A 25,712-nucleotide genomic window follows, 5' to 3' on the forward strand; every position below is an offset into this window, starting at 1 on the left:
CTGTCTCTGTCACAAAACAAAACAAAACAAAACATTTCTAATTAAAAAAAATTTTCTCATAAAAAAGCCCACCAGAAAAATCTACCTACAAGATGATCCCAATCTCCTAAAAATAATTTAACTGCACGTGAAAAAATGAATGGAAAGAGCTGTAAGAAGCTCCACCTGGATCGCAGAAATGCAGATAATCTTTGCTTTCTCATCTTCATTTTTATGTCTCTGACATGGGCATGTATTCGACTGATAACAAAACCAACAGTCTAGATGAAAAGTCTTTGTTTTAAAGTCTTAAATAGAGAAAGATTCTTGGTTTGGAACTTTCACCTGCAGCAGGCCTTCCTTGATGTCTGATGATGGTTTTATCTGTGTGACTGTCAGAGCAGGACTCATTTGCATCTTAAGAAGCCAGCCTGCCTATGTCCAGCAACCCTAGCTCTTTGACTTCATTTGCCTGTGACGACCACTGACTGTGAATTAAATCCTCAGACTCTATAGCCATTGCCTGTGGCAAACCATGATGCCCAACAAGTATAGAGAGCCAATTTTCAGACACATAATAAGCCTCAAGTCCTTCTTTAGTCTCCTCTGTCCCCATAGGCTATCACCAGTATCCCCAGACAGTGGGACTTTCTCAGAGGTCTTTGTCAGTCCCTGATGCTATCTCTGCCCACCCTAAGGTATGCTGTGCTTCCAGATGTTTCCACCAGCACTTTCTGGTTCACTGATCTCCCCTAGGCTGTCTCCCTTCACCACTCAGGCCTACGGTAGAAATCTACAGGGATAGAGCTCTGACTTCATCCCCATGAGAACCCTGGGGATGTGGGAGACCTTCTCAGTCTCCAGCTGTGAAGCTCCAAAAAAAAGAAGGGGTGTTTCCCCCACCCCACTCTTCCCTGTGTCTCGACCTGGGCTCCAGGGAAAGCAGCCCAGAGATCAGATCTTTCCTGATCCCAGGGAGTGGTAGAAGGGGGTGTGAACTGGAAGAGGGGAAAGCAACAGGGGATGGCTGTCCTTGGTCTTGATTTATGTGCGAGAAGAGGGAGGAGAGAGGGAGGGGAAAGGGAGGGGAGCAGGTTGTCACAAATCTGTGAAGCTGCTGGAGATGAATGGGATGAGGAGAAAAGAGTACCTTCCTCTGCCTTCCCCTCCCAGGTGATGTGGTTTCCTAGAGGCCCACGCCCTTGGGAAAGGGGCATGGGGGTGAGGTGGATGACCATCTGCAGGTAATGATCTGCCAGACACATCGTGGATGCCCGAGCAGGTTTGCGGGGCTGATTTTGACAAGGTGAACAAAACTTTTCTAGCCTCACTCTCCATGGAGGCTGGAATAGAACGGTGATTCCATTTCTTTCTTTTCAAATATAAAATAGTCTTCACTAATATTGCTTGCATGCTCACTGATTGTGGCACTGTTCTGAGACTTTGCGGGGATAGATTTATTTACACAGCACAATCTTCAGGTGTGTGTTGTTACCACCTTCACTGGAAAGATGACATCTGGAACACCACAGGCAAGGAGGTTTGGCTGTGGGGACCAGCTAAGAAGGTACAAAGCATGTACTGGAAAGCATGTAGCCTGGCCCAGGACCGTTTCTCCTCTTATCATCACGAATTGCCCTTAGAAAGCATTCATATTGCCTAAGTTTTTTATTTTCAAAATTAAATTTATTGGGGTTGTGGACCCATTGGACTCACTGTGAGATGGATTTGGAGCCAGGACCTCCCCATGTCAACAGGAGGGCTGTGATGGCATTTTGGGTCTGATGGTATTGGGGTAACATCAGTTAATAACATTACATACTTTACAGGTGTACAAGTCATCATTTGGCACCTCTGTACTCTACTGTGAGCTCACCCTGGGAGCTAGTTTCCTGCCTAAATCTTTTGTCTGCAACAGGACAGGGGTGTTGAAGGGATCAACCTCTCACAGCTAAGCTGGGCCTGGAAGAATTGACATAGGTGGAGTTGGAGGGGGATAAAGAGGTGACAGGGACCTGAGAAGCAGACAGACTACCTTGAGGGCAAGGTCTGTGTCTCATTTTTTTTTTCACTTTTATTTTAAATTGTGGTGAAACATATATAAGGTAAAATTTATCATTTTAAGTGTATAATTCATTGGCATTAAGTGTTCTCACAGTGTTGTGTAACTACCACCACTATCTATTTTGAGGACTTTTGTATCATCCCAAAGTGATACTCTGTCCCCATTGGACAATAATTCTCCTGCCCACCCTGGTAACCCCCATTCCATTTCCATCTCTAGGACTCTGATGACTCCAGCTACCTCATATGAGTGGAATCATATAGCACTTGTCCTTCTGTGTCTGGCTTATGCTGCTGAGCATCAGATCAAGGTTTTTCCATGTTGTAATGTGTCAGTTTCTTTCCTTTTTAAGGCTGAATACTGTTCTATTGTACAGCTAGACCTTATCTTGTTTGTTCATTCCATCGATGTACCCATGGGTGGGTGGCTTCCACCCTTGACCATTGTGAATAGTGCTGCTGTAAACATGGGTGTACAAATATCTGTTCAAGTCCCTGCATTCAGTTATTTTGGGTAGATACCCAGAAGTGGAATGTCTGGATCACATGGTCATTCTATGTTTAATGTTTTGAGGAACCACCATACTGTTTTCCATGGCAGCCACACCACCTTACATTCTTGCCAGCAGTACGTAGAGGTTCCAATCTATCCACATTTTGGGCAATACTGATTATTTATTGTGTTGTTGTTTTAGTAATAGCCATTCTAATGGGTGTCCGTGTCTCATAACTTCTGAGCCCCTCATGGCTCCTCACCTACATTTGCATGGCTCTTTGTGTTTTTCAAGTTACAAATTAATTGCCTACAGTTTCATCACTTCACCCCGTGAACTCCTGGAGAAGATGTGACTCCCACCCCTCTGATGAGGAAACCGAGACTGGGAGAGATTAAATGATTTCTCCAAGATGAGAAGATTTGTCAGTGGCAGCAGCTGGACCTGCATCAGCACTCAAGCCACCCAGACAAGGTCAGTGAGGGGGATACTTCTCATGTGCCAGGCAGGGTTGAGCCCTGGGCACTGAAGGAGTGTCTTCACGCCACTGATGAGGAAACATAATGGGGGTTGAGAGGGACCCCCTCTCCCATCAGGCCATGCAGCCTGGGAGGCTGAAGCTACGGCTCCTCTTCAGGCCCCCAAGATCATTCTGATCCCCTCCATGACTCAGACAAGTCACTGGTGATCACTGAAAATGAAGCACTACCCGGACAGTAGGGAGATGTGCTGGGAAAAGAAGGGCCCCGAGTCAGGCATGTACTGTAGAGAAGAAATATAACCTCTGAGTGTCATAGTCCTCGTGTTCCAGACAGGGTGTCAATACTCACCTCACGGGCTATTTGGAATTCACCCTTTGGCTCCCAGCACAGGGCTGGCTGGTGGCCAGGTCCCAGCAGGTACCACTGCCCTCTCCTGCCCTAATGGCAGGGCAAGTCCTGGCTGTGTCCACCCCACATGAAAGTAAAGCAGCTGTCCTGTTTCCTGGGGTCCCGGCCAGGAAAGCAGGTGAAGGGACTGCAAAGAGGACCTCTAAGAGGAGTGACTTAGGAGGCCAGCAGCAGTGCTCTCGAGTGTCAGCATGCCACTATTAGTTAGTGTCAGCCCAGTGCCAGAGCCCTATAAATAGCTGCAGGGTGACATTGCAGTAGGCTCTGCCTTGGAAACTCTCGGCAAAGGACACTGGATTGCCCCGGAAAGAGTATTTATAGTCTAGGCAGGAACAGAATTTATGTTATTGAAACTAAAGATTTTATGTATTTATAGATACCTACCTGTGTATGTGCCTGTAAATAAAATTTATATTCTCATTCTGGGGGTGCAATATCCCAATCTCCATCTGCATTCATTCTGTATGGTGGTTATTAACTGGCTGGGAACCAGCCGGGGGCCCCTCTGAAATATCAGCCTTGTCAATCCTTGGCTTTTAGAGTAGGGTGAGATCTCCTTACTGTGGAATTATGGCGTTCACATTAGCAAGCCTGCTAGGAAATTCTGCTGGCAATGTGCTCTCCCCTCAAGTGCTTCGTGGAAATTAGATTTTAGGAGAATACAATAGCAGAGGACTCAGAAGCTGCAGGAGGTGGGGATCCCTCTTTGTTAGTCACTTGCCCAGTAATTAATTTCTTCCCCAGAGCATTTGGAAGGAAAAGATTGTGCTCATTAATTTTCCATCCACCTGTTCCAAAGGATTATTTTGATTGCTCTTTAACAGGAGACTTTATATCCAGTAGGGAGGTTTAATATCATCCAAAGAACTGGCATGTGAGTGCAGCAAACCATGCTACCCTGAGTGATTTCCACCAAATCAAAACAAGTGGGCTGGAGTGACTGTTATAGCAAGTTCTGGGTAGCATGAGTGAGTCTAGCTGGCAGAATCCTAAAGGTCGCCATGCCCTGCCTCACACCCCACCATGGACTTTAGAGAGATATTTTGGTCTCCAGCTAACACCACGTGTCCCACACCTCCCTTTCCCCTTTTCTTCCCAAGGCACATGAATCATAAATGTCTAGAATGCATCTGTACAAAAACCAGGTCAAAATTAAGCACAAGTACAGGAAGTGCAGCAATGCCTTCGGTGGCAAATCTGATTATCTGTAACGAATGTGGGGGTTTGCAAATACCAAGTGAAGTCTCACCCGTTGCCTCATGTTCAAATATTTGTTTGTTTTTTTATTTCAACCCAGGAATGATGGCTTGATGACATTCAGAAAATTATATTTAACTCTTTTTAGATTCAAGCTGAGTCAATTTAATGAAATGTGAATATTTTTCTAGATTTACAGGAGGGATAAAACAAAATTTAAACCAGAAAGAAAGGCCATAGATATAATATCAGCCCCTTTGGTGATGACCAGGACTGTTTTCCTCAGCTGAGATGGAGGAAAAAATCACAGAATCCCAGGAAAGTATAGTTTGGGATTCAAGAGCTCTATTCATCCTGCCAGTCAGTTGTTTATTCAACAGATATCTAGGAAGCCAGGCACCCTGCCAGCCCCTGAAGACTCAGCAGCAAACAGACCATACTCTCTCTTCTTGCAGCTCGGAGTCTAGTGGGAGAAGCTGATGTGAACTGCATTATCACAACAGATGAGCATCTGTAACTCTGCCATGGGCTGTACAGGAAGGTATGCCCTAGCCTGGGAGGGCAAGGAAGGCTTCTCTGTAGACAAGCTATTTGGCAGGGACCAGAAGAATGGAGGATGTTACTGGAGGAAAGAGGGTGGGGAAGGGTACTCCTAGCAGAGAACAGCATGAGCAAAGGCCCTGTGGCCCAAGGGAACACATGAAAAACTTACAGAAAGCCAATGTGGTTAAGGTGAAGTGTGAAGATGAATTCAGCTTGTCAAAGGCTTGGAGAAGTGGGTGGAACTAAAGAGGTGGGTGGGGCTAGACAGAATAGGGACCAAGGTCAGGATTTCTTTCTTTCTTTCTTCTTCTTCTCCTTATTTTTTTTTTTTTTTAATTCAGAGAGAGGCAAGGAGAGAGGGACAGACAAACAGGAACATAGAGCTGTTCCTGTATGTGCCCTGATGGGGGATTGAACCAGCAACCTCTGCGCTAAGGCCAGGAGTTTTGATTAGGCCTAGTGATTAATTAGATTCTGAAGTGGTTAAATCAGCCTCTTGGAATGTGAAGCAAGGCTACCTGGCCTTGAACCCAGCTCAGCTGTGCAACATGAGAGAGAAACTCAGCATGTTCTCACTTCTCTGGGCTTCAGTGTCCTCATCTGTTAAACGAGGTAACAAGACTCCCCCTTCAGAGGTGGTGTGAGGATTAAATGAGGTTGTATATCTAAGGGACGTAAGAAGCGTACTTGGAACATATTACATACTAATATTATTATTGTTTTCCTTTGTTGTTCTCTTTCTAACCGGAAAGGGCTGCTTCTCTCAGGAGCAGCATTCTGGCAGCAGGAGTTCCTCCCTCCTGGTGGGGTCTCTAGAAGGGAGTAATATGGAAAAAAGCTGGGACATCTGTGCATGAGGGCAAAGGTGTGGAGCTCAGAAAGACAAGCCAGGCTGACTTGCCTCTGCCTCATCCTTTCTCCTTGATCACGTTCAGCTTAATTACTTTTTCAGGCAGTTAGGGAAACAGAAAAATGGTTTACAGTTTACTGAAGTCAAAGTCTAGGCTAACAGGGGTCTGTTTCAAAGAGGAAGAGAAGTAACTTGGGTGGGCATTTTTTCACTGTTATAACATGACTTAGAACGTGTTACTTAAACTCTCAGGGAATAACAATGTCTACCTTCTTTTCATTCCCGAAAGGCACAAAGAATAGGGCGCCTGTGCAGAGATGAGCTTCTGTGAGCAAGGTGTACGAAGGCATGGCCACTTCTCTATTCTCCAAGTGTCTCTTGTCATCAGTTGTCATGGCTCTGTGTGGTCCCAGACTGAGAGCTGAATATAGAAATATAAAGGGGGGTGGGGAGGTCTGGATGTGGTTTTTGACTGTGTGCTAAGTCTAAGTGGGAATGACGTTTCAATTAGCAGCTGCTTGGGCAGGTGTAATCACTTTACCTCAAGGATAGCCTGAGTGGACTGGACAAGCCAGTGATGAGACACTGCTACTCAGTTGCAGGATTCCAGGTGACTTGTGGTCACCAGTGACATGGTTCTGACCAAGAGCCACACCCCTCCCAAAGCCCAGGTTTGGTTTTTTTTGCAAATTCCTGTCTTTTTTTTTTTTTTTTTACAGGGACAGAGAGAGAGTCAGAGAGAGGGATAGACAGACAGGAACGGAGAGAGATAAGAAGCATCAATCATCAGTTTTTCGTTGCGACACCTTTGTTGTTCATTGATTGCTCTTTCATATGTGCCTTGACCGCGGGCCTTCAGCAGACCGAGTAACCCCTTGCTCAAGCCAGCGACCTTGGGTCCCGGCTAGTGAGCATTTTGCTCAAGCCATATGAGCCCGCACTCAAGCTGGTGTTCTCAGGGTCTTGAACTTGGGTCCTCTGTATCCCAGTCCAATGCTCTATCCACTGAGCCACTGCCTGGTCAGGCCCAAAGCCCAAGTTTTATGCTTTGTTTTCCCATGGGGAGAATGGATCTGTGATGCTTTAATCAGATATTTTGGGAGACCATCTATGGAGAGAGAAGAGGACAAAGCTCCCTGTGCCTGTACTGAGTGCCTTCCCCCCACCACAGACGGCTCCTAGCACCAGCGAACTCCCCCACACACACACTGGGCAGGGCTCCCGGAGAGCACACATGGCCTGAGACTGGGAGCCAGGGGCCCTGGGTTCTAGTCTTGACTTTGGCACCTCTTACCTGAGATGTTGAGCTGGCTTTAGACTCAGTTCTGCAATTAACTTAAATGACCTCTCAGATCTTGTCCATCTGGCTTATACTTAACAACATTCCAAGCCCCCCAGAAAACTGTAGCTTTGTGAAGGCCACTTCTTTTCTCTCCCATCGCCCGTGAGCTGTCTTAGCACCTCCCAGGGATGCGGAGCCCTGCTGCAGGGGTCTGTCCCCCTGCTGGCCCCGGGTGAGCTCCCAGGGGCAAGGGTCATGATGTTTACATCTCTGTTGGTGAACGAGCTGACTTGTTCTTCTTGTTGCTGCACTCCGAATAACACACCTACTTTCTGCAGCCTTGGTAGCTCAACAATGTAAGGAAGCTGGATGAGAGCAGTGCCATGACGAGGTGACTTCATATGCTAACAGCAGGAGGACAAGGACCACTGGGGAGACCCACTGTCCCTCAGAGTAGTTACCACACCCATCATGATTTGAGGAGCCCAGAAAGGCACTGTGGTCGTGGAGTAGGTCTGTCCTGTGGGTTACGGGAACAGAGGCTGCTAGGTAAGGAGGAATTCTAGTCATTTCTTTATTAGTTAATTCAATAAGCCCTTACTGAACACTTACTTCATGCCATTTTTTCATGCTGGGTACTCTGGACATAGCCTTAGGAGGATATCAGTCTCCTAGGACTGTCGGAGTGAAGCGTCCCAGACTGGGAGGCTTCAATCATTGGGGATCATCTTTTCACAGCTCTGGAGACTGAAAGTCCAAAACCCAGGGGTCAGCAGGGTTGGCCTCTCCTGAGGGCTGTGCAGGGGGATCTGTGCCAGGCCCCTCTCCTCGACTTGCAGATGACTGTCTACATCTTCATGTGGCATTCTCCCTGAGTCAATGTCTGTCTCCAAATTTTCTTTTTGTATAAGGACACCAGACATATCGGAGTAGGGTCCACTTTAATGACTTCAGTGCAACTTGTTTACCTCTGTAAAGACTGTGTCTCCAAATGCTATGGTTTGAATGTTTGTGTCTCCTCAAAACTCTTATTTTAGAATCTTAACCCCCAAAGTTTCATTGTAACAGTATTCATAAAAGCACTAAACTGGAAACAACCCACATTTCTGTCGGTAGTAAAATGGGGGAAAGAGTTGGGATCTATTCCTATATTGAGAATGCTCTGATTATCACTATTTGCAACAACATGGATTATAACCCATAAATTAAAACCTAATCAAAGAAACCAGACACAAAACAGTACACTCCGCATTATTCAGTTTTTCATAAGTTGAACAACAGCCAATATAAACCAGTGGTGATGGAAGCCAGAAGTGTTTCCTTTGGGTGCTGGTGACTAGGAGAGGGCAGGGGTAATGTCCTGTTTCTTCATCTCAATAATATTTACATGAGCAGTTCCCTTTATAAAAATGCCTTGAGATGTACACTAATAATTCATTTATTTTCTGTAATAAGTGTAATAAATGCTTTTTTATTTGGAAAAAAATATATCATCCTATAACCGGAAGTCAGGAGCTTTATTGAGAGTTTGCTGTTCTGCCCTAAATAGCCCCTCTCTTCTAAATCTGTTGGAAGCTTGCATCCTCCAGGAAGCCCTCCAGACGAGCGTGGCTTGGTGCCAGGTGCCCATATACACCAAGCCCCACAGGTGTGTATTCTGCCTGTGATTATGTCACCTTCTGCCCTTGGAGAGCAGAGAATGTGCTGCTACTTTGCTGTTTTCTTTATAATTAATGGAGATACATCCCTCATCCCACCCGCAGTCTCCTTCCCTTCCCTCCCACACACATCTTCTTCCCACACTGTACACAGATTTTTGAAGTGCATCTAGGGCTTTAAAACAGAAATCATCATCCAAAGCTTCTGTTTCCACGAGAAAAGGGCTTGGGGGCAGGCAAGAAGGGGATGGGCTTGAGACCCACACTCGGGATGAGGAGTTGCCCATGGACCAGCTCTTCCTGTCTGAGTCTGAGCTTGGCAACACAGCCAGCAGGCACCCGAGGAAGCCCACACGCTGTGTAACCTTTCTAGGTTGACATCAGGTGAGTTATCGATCTTATCTTTTATGTCTTTCTCTTTCATTATTTTTCTTCTTAATTAATAAGTGATGAGTTGTTTGCCTTTTAAACAACTTCTTGCCATTTCATCAATCAAAAATGTTTGAAGATTAGAATAACACAAACTCCTCTGCAAAGGAGGACGTATTCTCATTTCACAGGTGGTGAGTCTGAGGACCGTGAAAGGGGACACACTCTTATTGAGTTGTGCCAGGTAATGTGCCCGATATCAAACAATAAACCAGACATGAGATGGAAAACTGAGAGGACAGAAGATTCTCAGACTCCTGCTGGACCCATTCAAAAGCTTTTAAGTCAGGGAAGCAGAGATCAGTGGAGATGAAATAGATTCCTGCTCCTCCCCCCACCTAGCTTCTCTCTGTCCCTGAATTTCCATTTTTCTCTTGTAATTCTTCCTATATACTTGTGAATAACCTTCTACCCAATTTAATATCTCACTGAAGAGACGTCGTTCAGTTCCCATTTTAAAATGCTGCAGATAGACATCGTCCTCACGAGAAGGTACTCGTAATGTGGAACTGAGGACAGGACTCCCACTTTAAGGTGACTGTTGAAAGCATAAACAAATGAAAGCTGCCTTCCCTGTCTCACTCAATTTAGACACATTCCAATTAACTCTGCCTGCTTAGATCAGGTCGATCTGATTGAAGATCTAAATAACCTTGCCTGAGTGTTAGTTATATTTCAGCTTCTGGTCTTGGGTGAAATTAGTATGTGGCTTGAATGCTAACTGTACATGCCTTGGAGACTAAAATAGCGCCAGGGACCATCAAGTGATAGCTACCTCCCTCTAACCTCCTTGTAAATAAGTACACGAAGAGTTTTTCAAAAGTTCACTTTAAATTGGTTGTTTGGAACTTGCATAATTTCCCTAAAGAATTAATACTATGCTTAGTGGTTAACTTCACTGGTCATAGTCATAATAGCAAAATTCATCTACACTCTAATGTAGCTAATATAAAGTCTTTATAGAACCAGCTGGAGTCACTGGTCCTGGGTGACAGGTGTCATCTAGTTTAGGAGAAAGGAAGATAAGATGTGTGACTTCTATGTAGACCATGGTCTGTCCAAAAGATGGGGGAGAGCTGGGAGGAAGGAACTGCGTCTCCTCAGCCTCTAGAATCACTTGGCTGGTGAGAGCCTTCCTCTCTGTGTCTCCTGTGACTGGAATGCTCACTACTTCCTCTGAGTTGATGGCAACAGTTAACATTAACACTGTGCTTATCATGTACATTTATATAATACATATACATTAACCTAGTGCTTAGAATATGATTGCTATTTATGTATCTCTGCATCTCTCTATCTGGGAGAGAGAGCACTATAGCAGGCACTTTGCACTCTATTCAGTTACCAATCTTCACAGCAAACTATGACTTGGTTCCATTATGATTCCCATCTCACGGTTGAGAAAACTGAGGCACTGTGCCAGAACGTTCCTGTTTGTTCCTACAGATCCCTTTGGCTACTTCCTACACCTGCTCTCCAGCCCAGGAGCCATCTATACAGATGACATCAGTAGGCTTGCATGTGTTCTAGCTTTTGCTTGATGTTAACCAGTGAGGACCCCCATCAGGAGAATGGAGGAGGGTGGAGGTAGTGAGGTCCTGCTCTCGTTCCCTCAGCACCCTCCCTATGAGGTGGCCGTGACTGTTGTGTGTCCCAGTCTGAGATCCCTGCTGCTTTCAGGGCTCCCTCTCCTTCTGGGCTCCAGGAACCTCTCTCTCCCCTTGTTTCTTTGGCTCTAAGGTGGTGGCAGCTTCATTTCAGTATTGCCAGCCCTGGGCCCTGCACTAGTCCCTGGGTTTCCCTGCTGCACTAACTCTATGGATGAATCTCTCTGTGAATAGCCTTCTGGCTATTCAAATGTGAGTGTACCATCTCCCCTACTGGAACCCTGACTGATACAGGCCCAAGATCGCAGCCAGGAAGGGGCAGAGCTGGAGTCTGGGTACAGACAGCCTGTCTCCGACACCCACGCTTTTAATCATCTTGTGAAACCCTCTGGGTGGAAAAAGCACTGGTCAGGAGCCCGGGATGCAGGTTTATGTTCTTCAACCAACCAGCTCTGCGGTCTTGAGCAAATGATGTCTCTTTAGTTTCCATTTCTCAAGCATAAAACGAGGCTGCTCAAGTTTCTGTTAGTTCTAACCTGCTAGTTTCCAAATTCCCAGTGAAGGGAGGTCTCCCTTAGACCTGCGCTTCCTAGGTCTTCCCCGCACTAGCTGTCTGTGAAAGCTGGCAGTAACCCCAAGAACCGCAGGAAAGCCAGTTTCTAGGGCAGCGTGGCAGTGAGTGAAGCTGTGCTCTGCCTCAGGAAGCGGCTCCTGTCTCCTCCTACTTAAGTGTGGGTCCCCACTTCTTGTCTTGTTTATTTATTTTCCTTCCTTCTGAAGTCTATTTAATAAAATAACAAAACAAAACAATGAGTCTTTATTCACTGTAAGTATCAATAGCTTCTGTCTTCGTTCAGGAAAATGCTGAGCACACCAAAAGCTAGGAAAGTGCTTGTTTTTGCAATTCAGTGAGGCCGGCTGTCTTTTCCATGAATATCAAGTGACTGGATGCCAACCACAAATATTTCAGGATTTGATTTTAATTGGAAAAAACAGTCAATGACCTGGGTCAAATGCAAGTTTTACTCAAGAACCAAGACTTCTGTGATTGAAGACCGTCATTTGGGGTTTGGCCCTTCAGTTTCCCTGGGAGCTGGGAAGGGAGGGTTGAAGCAAATCCAGTGAGGGAGACTATGATGAGATTGAAGGAAACACAGCGACAGGGTGGAGGTTGGGGACAGGGAATAAAAGCTGGCAAGGTATTGTAGACACAGCTACCATAAAGCAGAAGAGCTCACCAATAACTCAGTCTCCATCCCTACCTCAACACTATGGCAAAGGAAATCTGAGGGACTCTCAATTTGACAGCATTTATTTAATGTGGAAAACATCAGAAGGTCTTAGTGGACCACAAGTTTACAGAAGCGGTGATTTTTTTCAAGACAAAGAGTCTAGGATCAGAAAAGTTTTAAATCTTCACCCAAAGTTAAATAGCTGGGCAGAGCCAGACAGCAAACTAAGACTTCCTCAGGATAAACCCCCTGCTTACTTCTCTGCACCTTAGATGCCCAAACCTGGAGAATTCAATAAAAAACACAGATTCTCAGACCCCATTTATGACACACGAGTCAGAAAATTCAGGGAAAGTAGCTTAGGAATCAAACTTTTAAAAGAGCAATAAAATTATGTGCTGTGAGTAGTAGCATCTAAACCTGGAGATGGGGTGGAGGGAATTATGGGGAAAACAGAGTGGTTATTTGTTGACAATGGCCAAAGCTGACTGATGAGATTATGGGAGTTACTTTTTCTGTTCTCTCTGCTGTTATGTATGTTTGAATTATTCCACAATAGAACATTAAGAAAAAAAGGAGTTATCAAGTATTTTTGAAGACAACCAGGTTGGAGATTCCCTTGTTCTGGATGGAGTCTCACAGGTGGGGACCAATCTGTGAACAGGTATTAAGGGAGAAACTAAAGAAAAGTGTCTCATTTAAAAGGGACATAGGTGTTGTCTGCTCCCCAGACAACCAGTAAAGTCATCACTATCAAATACTATAGAATGTGGGAATCAAAGAGCTAAAAGAATCCTGTGAATTCCCGTCTCCCCTGTGTTCTGACATCATCGCCACAACATACTCCCAGCACGAGGAGTGTGAGGTAGGATTTGCTCTTTTCCTGGGCTTGCCAAATAACCAGAAGAGGTGAGTTCAAATCAGAAGTTTTCAGTACTCAGCACAACCAGCTCCATCTGCCTGATGGCCATGGAGAGTCACCATGGTGGCATCACTTGGGACAAGTTTGCCTGGGGATAGGGCAAACTGAGCCTCTGCCCTATGTGCCCAGCATACAGGGAGACAGAGATTGCATGTGTCTTCCACCCGATGGCATCCGGGGACAGACAGCAAGAGCAGAGTGTTTAAACAGGCTGGCTCTAGGCCACCCAGACCAGAACCAAGTCTGTTGAGGTCACTGCTGTAGGCAAGTTGCGAAACTTCTTGGAACCTCAGTTTTCTTATCTGTAAAAAATAATCATCATCATAATTATGGTGCAGGTGCCATGGCTGGTGAAGATTACTGTGGTGGCACCTGTGAGGTATTAGCAGAGAAGCTGGGGTGTGAGGAATGGGGGCTACCCTTCTTAAGAAGCAAAGCTCTCACTCTTCCTGTCTCCCGGCAGCAGCTGTGGGTGGTCTGCCTGCAACCCTGGTCTCCCCCTTCAAGGTGTTCCTGCTTCCAGCAACTGCATCACTTTGCCTAAGGCCTTTTTCTGCAGCCACAGGTCACTCTGCCCCCAAGGACAGGCAGCCCAGGAGCAGTCCTCAAACCCTGCATGTAAATACCGCAGTGCTCCCCAATGGTGTCTACTGCCACCCTCTCCTGACTCTGAGAATCAAGCTCCCGTCACCCACAGGGGCTGCCAGGATGCACTCTCCCTGCCCTGCTCCCTTCACTGCAGCTCTAATGATGTTTTCTGTCACCTTCCAAAGAAACAACTTCCAAGGACTGCTTCTAGGGTAACCCAAAGCTGGCACTGCGCCACTGGTCATGTTTTCTCTGTTTACTCGGCCCCTCATGTGCCTCACTCATGCGGACCACAGGCCTCATGTCTTTCTCCTGCATCCTTGGTGGTGGCCACTGTGTGCCTGCCAGCAACAATCACCTCACCACCACTGTGGCTGGCATCCCAGCTGGGACGGTGCACTTCTTCCAGGGTGTGACCAGCCGGGACTCCTCTCTCCAAGCTTGAAAGCTCATCGTATGCTTGCTGTGGTGCCAAAGGGGAGAGTTTCCCCACAGTCACCTACAGTGGTAGCTGGCTGATTTCATGCCCTTCTTTTATTTACCTTTCCATATCTCAAACACATGACTTGTACTGAAACCCTTGACTTGGGGTCAGGTTTTGGGGAACATAGACTAGGGCACTTGATATCAGAATGGTCCAGGGGGCTGAGCCTTAGTTGTGGCCCATTTGTTGGTCAGATGGCAACTAAGATCTGGTTCTTGGAGGGGAATGGGAGTGGTGACCCCTGACATGCGGTAGCACCACAATTGTTGAGACTCTCATCTCCTGTGACTGACTTCCACGTGTGCTGCTCATAAGTAACTTTAGCTTCACCTAGTTCCAAACCCATGGACCATGTGTGTATTCTATGCCTGGCTCTCCGAACACCCGTGTCCACTCTGCCCGCTGTTCCCAGTTAGGCTCCAGGAGGCCATGGGTTGCTGGGGGAAACGAGGCTGGAAGAGGAAGAAGGCACCTGCTGGCTCCCCATGAGTGTCAAGTTCACTCCTGCAATGGTTCTTCATGCTGGTGAACTTGGTTCCAAGAGCAACTGTTGGTTCCAATCGATGTTCTTTCCCTGGAACCAGTTTTATGGCACTTCCTCAGGGGTACCAGTACCAGCTAGCTGGTACCTCTACTCAGACAAATTCTTCCCTATGTTCCCCAGTCCTGGGGTCTCAGATGCTCCCTGTAGTAACTATCCCTGTGATACCTCCATGGGAGTGGCCAGCAGACCTTGTTTGCCTGGGGGACAAAGGGGTTTCCCAGACTGCGAGACTTTTAGAGCTAAAACTAGCATAATTCTAGATCAGGCATCCCCAAACTGCGGCCTGCGGGCTGCATGCAGCCCCCTGAGGCCATTTATTTGGCCCCCCACCGCACTTCCAGAAGGGGCACCTTGTTCATTGGCGGTCAGTGAGAGGAGCACTGTATGTGGCAGCCCTCCAATGGTCTGAGGGACAGTGAACTGGCCCCTGTGTAAAAAGTTTGGGACCCCTGTTCTAGATGCTAGTTCAAAGTTAGGATGGTCGGTCTCAGTGTTCCCTTTTTGCCTGTCCAGTTCTTCAATACTTGGATTTAACTTTTCTATATTAAAATCTCTGTACAGAAACAAACAAACAAAAGACCCCCAAACCTGCTGTGGTTTATCATCTCTGACCAGAGCCTACTGGTATAGGACTGGACCCTGGGGCCAGAAGGTGTACAGCTTACCCAATGTCACTGGCATTTGAGAGGTGTGGCAGCGATGGCCATTACCGGGGCTGAGGGACTGGGCAGGGGTTGTTAGGCACATAGATGCCATGGAGGGAGATAGTGGCAGGCTCCAGTCAGCTCACATCAAAGCAGGCCCCAAATTAGAAGCCAGAGGCCTCTGTGGCAGTGTGTAAAAGGACTGTCATTTGATAGAGCTAGAGGGCACATCTGCTGGAAATTGGGTTTAGGACCAGATCAAAGTGTAGCAGTCTGAATTTATGGCCTGGCAAAGGTCTTCTTCCAAAGTTAAGTGCCACCAGGGGGCGATGCTCTGCCACGACCAGAGCCACTCTAGAGCCTGGGGCAGAGGCCAAGGAGCCATCCCCAGCGCCTGGGCCATCTTTGCTCCAATGGAGCCTTGGCTGCGGGAGGGGAAGAGAGAGACAGAGAGGAAGGAGGGGGGCAGTGGAGAAGCAAATGGGTACTTCTCCTATGTGCCCTGGCCGGGAATTGACGCTCTACCGCTGAGCCAACTGGCCATGGCCTATCTTTTGATCTCTGTGCTTATTTCTTCTTTGACCCATTCATTTTTTAAAAGTATGTTGTTTAGTTTCCACATTTTTGTGGGATTTTTTTTCTTCTTTTTTGCAGTTGAATTCTAGTTTCAAGGCTTTATGATCAGAAAATATGCTTGGTAAAACTTTGATTTTTCTGAATTTGCTGATGTTTTTTTTGTGGCCCAACATATGGTCAATTCTTGAGAATGATCCATGTACACTGGAGAAAAATGTATACTCTGTCACTTTGGGGTGAAATGTTCTGTAGATGTCTATCATATCCAGGTGCTCTAGTGTTTCATTTAAGGCCAATATATCTTTATTCATTCTTTGTTTGGATGACTCGATCTAGAGCCATCAGTGGCATATTAAGGTCTCCAAGTTTGATTGTATTTTTGTCAGTTTTTGTTTTAAGGTCAAGTAGCTGTCTTATATATTTTGATGCTTCTTGGTTTGGTGCATATATATTAAGAATTGTTATGTCTTCTTGATTCAGCATCCCCTTAATCATTATGAAATGACCATTTTTGTCTCTGTGTACTTTTGCTGTCTTGTAGTCAGCATTATCAGATATAAGTATTGCTACGCCTCCTTTTATTTTTGGATGTTATTTACTTGGAGTATTGTTTTCCAGCCTTTCACTTTGAATTTGGTTTTATCCTTGTTGCTTAGATGAGTTCCTTGTAGGCAGCATACAGTTGGATTTTCTTTTTTAACCCATTCTTCTACTCTGTGCCTTATTATTGGTGAGTTTAATCCGTTTACATTTAGTGTAATTATTGACACTTGTGGCTTCCCTATTGCCATTTTATACATTGCTTTCTGTTAGTTTTGTGTCTTGTTTGATTCTTCCCTTTCGTTTTTCTATCCTTTGTTTTTGTTTGGTTGTATTCTATACATCTTTCCTCTGTTGCTATCTTAAAAAATATTTTTTTATAAAGACTTTATTTATTCATTACAGATAGGGGAGAGAGAGAGAGAGAGAGAGAGAGAGAGAGAGAAGGGGAGAGGAGCAGAAAGCATCAACTCCCATATGTGCCTTGACCAGGCAAGCCCAGGGTTTTGAACCGGCAACCTCAGCATTTCCAGGTTGACACTTTATCCACTGCGCCACCACAGGTCAGTCCTAATGTTATCTTTTTTATCTCATGTGCTTCTGTGGTGGTTTTTTCAAGGGTGGTTACCATTAAGTAATGAAAAGGCTTCCTACCCTGTTCATTGTAGTGCATTATCTTGTGAGTTCTTTTGTACTCCATCATCCTTTGCTACTGTTAATCTCCGTCCTCTCCCCCTCTTTTTTTGTTGTTGTTGTCACAGTTTAAATTTAGTTTTATTGTGTTCTTAGTGGAGCTTTTACTTGTGGTTTTGTTTTGTTTTGTTCTTTGAATCTGGTTGGAAAACCCCCTTTAGTAATTCCTGGAGTGGGGGTTTTCTGATGATAAATTCCCTCACCTTTTCTGTATCTGTGAATGCTTTTATTTCTCCTTCGTATTGAAGGATAGCTTTGATGGGTATAGTATTCTTGGCTGAAAGTTCCTCTCTTTCAGGACTTCAAATATTGGGGTCCACTCTCTTCTAGCTTGTAGAGTTTCTGCTGAGAAATCTGATGATAATCTAATGGGCCTTCCTTTATATGTTGTATTCTTCTTTTCCCTGGCTGCCTTGAGATTTTTTTCTTTGTCATTAGTTTGTGCCAGTTTCATTATGATGTGCCTTGGAGTAGGTTTGTTGGGGTTAAGAAAACTCGCAGTTCTGTTTGCTTCTTGAATTTGAGGCTTTAGTTCTTTCCACCAGCTTGGGAAGTTCTCATCTATTATTTGTTTGAATACGTTCTTCATTCCATTTTCTCTCTCTTCTCCCTCTGATATACCTATTATTCTTATGTTATTCTTTTTGATGGAGTCAGACAATTCCTGTAGGGCTTTCTCATTTTTTTAAATTTTTGAGTCTCTTTGTTCTTCTCTTGTTGTGCCTCAAGTTGCTTGTCTTCTATTTCACTAATTCTACCTTCTATCTGGCCTGTTCTATTAGCTAAGCTTGTTACCTCGTTTTTCAGCTCATGAATTGAGTTTTTCATCTCTGTTTGATTTGTTTTTATAGTTTCAAGTTCCTTGGTAATATATTCTGTGTGTTTGTTGAGTTGTTTTCTGAACTCCCTAAATTGCCTTTCTGTGTTTTCTTGTATATCTCTGAATATTTTTAGGATTTCTATTTTAAATTCTCTGTCATTTAGCTCCAATGTTTCCGATATATTAAATTTTTTCTCCATAGATTTTTCCTTATTTATCTGTGCTACCTCTCTGTCTTTTGTATCCATGATATTCGATTTCCTTTTCCTTAATGGCATCTGAGGGTGGTTTTGTTGATAGTACTTCGCATTTAGTGTGGAACTTTTGGAGGCTCCAAGGATAGATTTTTCTGTCTCTGGTTGAAGATCTTGTTGAATTTTTGGGGAGATTTATCAGTATCACTCCTTATGGCGCCATTTCTCTGACATCACTCCCAGGTTCATAGTTTGATGGAACTGTGAGAAGAAATTAACTGCCTCAAGGAAGCCTCTGGTTTGGCCAGCTTGAAACAACCAAGGTTTCTCCCCATTTCAAATTTTAAATTAATTATAGCCTAAGTATAGTGTATAGTCAGCCTTCATCACTCATTCAATTTGAAGGCTGTTACCAGCTGAACAGCATTCACCTCCCATGGCCGGCAGCAGGCTGTCTGTCCACCAGACTTCTAGAGTAAAATTTGGTATCCTGTTTTCTCTCTTAATGGCAAAGTAAAGTGTGCCCCTTATGGAAAAGGGGTCCTGTGGAAGGCAGACTTGTTCTTGGCATAGACTATGGAGAGGTCAGGCTGGCAGGGTCCTGTACTCCACAGCATGATAGGAGTATAGACGGCCCATGCTGGGGATCTTTGTGGATCGACCCTCTCTGAGCCTGAGTGCCATGCTTTGAGAAGTTCACTTGGTTCCACACAATGTACAGCAAAGCAAGGTTCTCTTCCTTTGGGTTTATGATGATCCTGTCTATGACAAGAGGCCCCTGATTGTCAGAGATGGGACAGCGGGTCCTGTTGAGGAGGGGCCAAGAGACCTGAGTTCTATTCCCATCTCTACCTTTCACTGCTGCCATCATTAAATAAGTCACTCAAGTGATCAGTTATCTAAGTCATAGATGGGTGTAATTGTACCCTTCATGCCTATATTCCAATGTTATAGTTGGAATCTAATTAAATAACAGGATACTAGATGTGAATATATTCTATGAAGTTTCGTCTTCGTCATTCTAAATGGGAGTCCAATTCTGTTCTTACGACAAGACTCGCTCAGGGACTGACAACCAGCTACCCAAGTTTTTGGTTTGAAACTATATGGAAGAGAGAAATATTGGTCATGGTGTTCCAACAGGAGGTACCTTGGAATGTGGCTCAGAGCTGGGAGAAGAGGGGAGATCTGCTTACCTGACTGTGGGAACTTAGGCTACCCACTTGAGTAGACAAGTTTACCAAGGGATAGAGTGCAGAGAAAAGGAGAAGAGAGCCAGTTCCCAGGAAGCAGGGAAAGGTGGCGACAAAGGACTGAGAGGTAAGGTGTTGGCTCTATCTTCAGCCTGAATCCAGACTCCTGCACTTCTCACCCCCACTGCTACCTGTGCTTTCATCACCTGCAGAGGCTCATCGGGGGCCTCCCTGCTTCTGCCCAAATACCCTCTAATGTCCATCCTCAGTGCAAAAGTCAGATGCTTAGAGCTCTCAGCAGCTCTAGAGTCCACGCAGGGGAAGAGCCCAGTCTTCAAAGAAGCTTTCAGAGCCCACCCCTCCCAGGCCTCACCTTCTACTGCCCTTCCCACCTATGCACCTTGCCTTGTTGGCTTCCAGGCTGCTCCATGCTATTCCTCTGCATCAACTGTTGCTCTGCCTGGATCACACCTCCCCTATCCCTCAGTGATGCTTGGTGATCCACCTTACCTCACTCAAGTCTTTGCTCAAGTGTCATTTTCACCATGAGTCTTACCCACCAGCTATTAGAACTGCCGACTGCCCAGCACCCTCCTTAACTATTGATACCTCTTACCTTGTTTTGTTTTTCCTGTTGCCCTAATTACCTACAAAATGCATAATTTACTAATTTATTATACTGGTGTTTATTTTTCCTTATCCTTCCTTCACTCTTCTCCCCACTCCATGAGGGCAGAGGTTTTTTTCTGTTTCTTTTCACTGATGTATTACAGCAGCGTAGAATGATGTCTGGCACACGAGTGTTTGATAAATATTTGTAAGAAAAGGAATAATTCTGTGGGAGGTAAGGGAGGAGACTTTCTGAAAATAGAGAAAGAATCTAACCTTGTCCACACTTCAAAATGCTTCAGAGAGGTCAAGGTGAGGGTACAGATTAGATGGCAGATATACACCTTGCAGAGAACAGTATCCTGAGTCTGTTTGAACTGGAAACTGATTAGGAAACAAATGAATGGTACTTATATAAATAAGCATCACCAACTCATTCAAGAAATGCAGGGTAAAGGATTATAAATAGGTTGGATGCTAACTTGGGGGGAGGGAAACCAGATCAAAAAAAGAAATATCTTTTGTTGTTTTAATTAGCATGCTGTTTTCTGTTTTCAAAATGAATTTGTGCCCATTTTAGGAATTGTGGAAATTACAGAAAAGTCAAAGACAAAAATGAAATTCCTGATTCATTCTATCACCCAGATAAAATAAAAACTAACCACAACTTGTGCTTTTTCCTAGGCATAAGCATTTATAGCAATTCTATTGCTGGTGAGATTGTTTTTATAAAAATGACATAGCTTTACATGATATGACTACTTTGTATTTATGTCTGTTCTGTAGTTTTTTTTAATGTAAAATTTTACTAGAACTATTATTCATGTCCATATATTTTTGCCGGATGTAACTTTTAGTGACTGCAAATAATTTTATTCAATAAAGCATATAATTAATTTCTACTTAGACATTTATGTTTTAACTATTTCTTTATTGTTGTAAACCACATGGTTTTTCTTTATTTTTTTAAGAGAAGGAAAAAGTGGATAGAGGAAACATTTATGAAACAAGAGAAAGTGAAAAGAAGTTGTGGGAAAAGGTCCTGCAGAACTCTAGACAAGAGGAGCTGAAAGGTAGAGGTGCCCATAAGACTAGACACTGGTGGGTTCAGCTTGTCACCACCTAGACCCATGGTGTTAGTAGTATCTCTACTGTGGGACCATGTGAAATATGTGCCCTACTGTGATATGATAGGAGCACATGGTGTCCCTTGTGGCCATGACACTGAGAATCCTGCAGAGCTAATAAAGAAGACAGAGCCCTAGGCTCACTGAGACAGCTTAGTGCCTAAGGCTTTGTGTTCCTACCAATTTCCCCCATGAGTCTGATGCCCATCAAAGCATGAGAACCAATCAAAGTTCTTTAACCTACTAGTCTACAGGAAATCTAGGACATAGAATCTATGACACTGGGAAGGATCAGAGAAATCTAAAGTGGAGCAATTATAAAACACCCTAAACATTCTCTGCCCCAGGCAATGGCACGGGAAAGAATGGGGGGGGCAGCTTAAGATTTATAAACATTTCAGAGACGTAAGAACCCAACACAATGTGTGGCCCTTGTTTGAATTCTATCTCCAGAAAACCAATTGTACAAGAAATTTTGTGGGGAGAGTAAGGGAAATTTGAATGGAAATGAGTGTTGGATGATGGTAAAGATTCACTGTTAACTTTGTTCGGTGTAGAAGAAAATGTCCATCTGTTCCAGAGTCACCCCCAAAGTGTTTTGAGTAAATGTGATATGTGAACGCTGCCTAATAATATTTCAGCAAGGAAAATGTGGACAGACAAATATGGGAGGTGTTAACAGAGAAATCTAGGTCACAGAGATATGGGGAATCATCTTAATATTTTTATTATTTTTAAAAACATTTGCACATTTTCATAATAAATGTTATTAAGATGTAAGAGATTAACCTCGGGGAGTTGGAGAGTCCACCATCCTCAGAAACCAGCAGAAGGAACACATGGAGGGGGATGATGGTGATTTTTGGGTAGGCGAGGACACCTGAGGAAACTTGAGTTAGGCAACCCAGCTGTCATTTGGCCGAGAGGAAGCAGTGGAGAGTAGAGGTAGGGCATCCCCTGATCAAGGTTCAAAATTACTTTTACAGGGAGGGTGCTTCATGGTGCTCCCCTTGCTGAGGTGAGTAAAGGCACCTGAGCCCAGCTGCCTGCGTGTCGGAGTGTGGGGGCCCACTGAGATTCTCAGAAGGCAAAGGTGTATGGGGGTTCCACGGTTCTGTTGTTCCTTCTGTGAGTCATGACCACATCGCCTCGTGGACCCTGCTGCACATCTGAAGAGTCCTGCTCTGAGGATGGGGGGCTCAGAGGTGGCCAAGGTTGGGCAGGTTTGTGTGTCTGCGTGCGTGTGTGCATCTACAGCTGGCTTCAAGTACCCTCCATACTGGAAAAAGCTGAGTCTGGTGTCTTTTGAGTTCTGTGGCCCAACCTTTCCAAAGGCTGAGACACTATTTGCCCAACATTGCTCTAACAAATATCTAGGGAGCACTATTATCCTGGTTACACCCCAGTGACATCAGCTTTGGGGTGTAGCTCGGTTAGCACAGAGGACAGGCTCAGAACTGTTCATTACAGCCCACACTGTACATGGAGGTGGCACAGTGGCAGAGTTGTACTCATGGTGACCTTCAACATTTTTAGGGCATAGATCTCTCTCTGAAGACTGATCAAAGTTATTGATTATTTTTCTCCTCAGAAAAAATGTGTCTGCATTAAAGTTGCAGGGGATTCTTAAACTCCAAGGCCACTGATGGATCTCTGAGGATATGCGGGGGACTCTCTGTGGTCAAAGTTTTCATGCCAGTGTTGTGGGAAGAGACAAAGGGGTGACAGGCTTGTCCTGGAACTGAGGAAGCCTCTGGAGGTGTCAGCTGAGCCAGTCTTTGGGGGGTGACCAGGGATTCCACACTTCACCTAACTGGTGCCGGAGTGGAGCCTGCTGACCGGAACGTGGAATGAAGGGGACCTGGGGACAGAGAGCCATTGAGTCTAACTGGCCTCTGTCCCTGAGTTTGCCCTCACTGATGGCTGCAGGCTGGCAGTACACTGGGCTCCCTGACATGACACAGCTAAGTGATGGCTGGGCTCTGGGGCCCATCGGGAAGTCCACAGTTTTCATAACCCGATCAGGTCTGGCACAGAGAGGAGATGCACAGGAGATGGAGGTAAGAGCTGTCTCGTGGGAGGCGTCCCTGCTGCGGGAGCGCATCTGTTTTGATTTGGTTCCCAGGCTGTGGATTCATTTAACAGATGCGGCCTTTCAGTGAGTTCAGCTTTTTATCCCCCATCAGGTACCAATTTAGAGAAGCCCGACTGACTCTCCAGGCTTGTTTGGCTTTGAGAAATGGAATCTGAGGTTTGTACCCCATCCCTTCTCCGTTCAGCAGGTGGCTTGGGTGTGGAGGCAAGGATGGCCACAGCCTGGTGAGTGGCTGCGGCCTTTTCCCATTTTTGTCCCTCTTTCTCATTTCTGCACTGACAGCCACCCTCCCCTGGAGAGCAGTGAAGATGTTAGATGCCTGAGTTCCTCAGTTCCAGGCCCATCAGCATCCAATAAGCCAAGAACCAGAGCCAGGCAATCTGGCTCTACTTCAGCCATTACTGGAGGCTGAGCTGCTGCGTCCGGGGAAATTGGAGCAGAGTTGCTCAAGTAAAAAACTGAAATTAGCCAGCTGATATATATATTTTTTTATTTTTCAGCAGGCAAATCCTGCTTGTGTTTGTGTGTTTGAGCGTGTGCCCAAGTACAAACACTCTCCTTATCATTTGACTTCTGATCTTCCTATTTTAAATAAGGAGCTTTGGGAATTTTCTAGCATGAATCTGTGATCACAGAAATCATCTACATATTCTCATTGCACTTGACAATTTTTAAAGCACTTTCCCAGCTGTGATTTCATAGATGCCCCGTGAAGCAAGCAGAGCAGGCACTATAACAGCATTAATTTTGCAGATGGGAAAACTGAGATTCCAGGCTATCATTTGTCATAATCACACAACGAAACAACAGCACACACTGTGCTGGAACTACTCTTTTGCAATCTAAACTCTTTTTGAAGAAAGAGGGTTCATCTTCTTTGCCCATCTGTGGTTTAGATACTTGATCTTCAAAATCAGCACCTCTTACTATACAAACTGCCATTGATTTTTCCCCCGGTCTGAGAATAAAAGAAGCTCGGGACACACTTTAAAGCAGTGGTCCCCAACCTTTTTTGGGCCACGAATCGGCTTAATGTCAGAAAATATTTTCACGGGTGGGATGGGTAAATGTATCACATGATCGAGACAAGCGTCAAGAGTGAGTCTTAGTCCAGCAAATATGGCACTCCGAGCAGTGTGGATCTTGTAGACGGTGACCTGTAGCCTGTGCACCTGCATGGGCGCCCACTGCACCCAGCCAGCCGCCTCATTGGGGCCTGAGGGCCCGGCCGTCCGGACACTTTGCACCTGCCCCAATCTGCTCTCCGTGCATAAATTCACAGAGAAACATGAATGGATAACAATAGAAAATGGTATTGGAACAGTGGGAATCAGTGATTTTGCACAGGAAGCTTTGGGAGATGTTGTTTACTGTAGTCTGCCTGAAGTTGTGACAAAATTGAACAAACAAGATGAGTTTGGTGTTTTGGAAAGTGTGAAAACTGCTAGTGAACTCGATTCTCTATCAGGAGAAGTAACTGAAATTAATGAAGCTCTTGCAGAAAATCCAGGACTTGTCAACAAATCTTGTTATGAAGATGGTTGGCTGATCAAGATGAAACTGAGTAGCCCTTTTAGAACTAGATGAACTGACGAGTGAAGAAGCATATAGAAAATACATAAAATCTATTGAGGAGTGAAAATGGAACCCCCCCTAAATAAAGTAGTATGAAACAACTTAAGCATAGTTGTCTTAAATTAGTGGTGGACAGAAGATTTAAAATAGCAATTTTTAGTAATACCAAGAAAAAAAGAAACTAGCAATGCTATTAGAAGAAATTAACCACTTAACCTTCTAATGATTGCAGATAAACACAATATGCATCTTTTTCACAATACCCTATGATTTTTTAGACTAGGTTACAGTTATGATCTTCAGAATTCCTGAGATTATCTGTGGTAAAATATAATGAAAAATTATGTATTTCAAGGATAACATTGTTATCTTAAGCCTTATATAATACTGTAACTTGCTTATATTAGTCACTGGATTTAGGTTAAAATACTTAATGATCTTTCCATTGGACATAACTGGCAGTGGAAAAAAGTTTTTGTTGTTATGGTGTCAGATGATGAAAAATACTATATTAATTTAGCAATATACTGAGTTTGCTGGTGCTATTTTTTATTTATTTATTCATTTTAGACAGGAGAGGGAGAGACAGAGAGAGAGGAGAGACAGAGAGAGAGAAGGGGGGAGGAGCTGGAAGCATCAACTCCCATATGTGCCTTGACCAGGCAAGCCCAGGGTTTCGAACCGGCAACCTCAGCATTTCCAGGTCAACGCTTTATCCACTGCACCACCACAGGTCAGGCCACTGGTGCTATTTTTAAATAGTGAAGCAGCAACCTTGCAGGAAAACAAGAAAGGTTAATAATAAAACATCCAACTTCATTAAAAAATAAAAAAGAGTGAGTCTTAGACGGATGTAACAGAGGGAATCTGGTCATTTTTTTAA

At 44.7% G+C, this 25,712-nt stretch overlaps 1 protein-coding gene across 1 annotated transcript; it reads left to right on the forward strand.

Moving 5' to 3' along the window:
* Positions 1-1,249: 1,249 nt before the first annotated feature.
* Positions 1,250-24,900, forward strand: LOC136388189 (glycine cleavage system H protein, mitochondrial-like). The gene is given in 6 exon segments (XM_066360155.1): positions 1,250-1,285; positions 2,397-2,463; positions 21,004-21,105; positions 23,089-23,219; positions 24,404-24,826; positions 24,828-24,900. Coding segments are annotated over 6 exon segments (825 nt in total). The 3' UTR covers positions 24,894-24,900.
* The last annotated feature ends 812 nt before the right edge of the window (positions 24,901-25,712 follow it).

Source organism: Saccopteryx leptura, chromosome 1, assembly GCF_036850995.1.
Source record: "Saccopteryx leptura isolate mSacLep1 chromosome 1, mSacLep1_pri_phased_curated, whole genome shotgun sequence".
NCBI classification, from domain to species: Eukaryota; Metazoa; Chordata; class Mammalia; order Chiroptera; family Emballonuridae; genus Saccopteryx; species Saccopteryx leptura.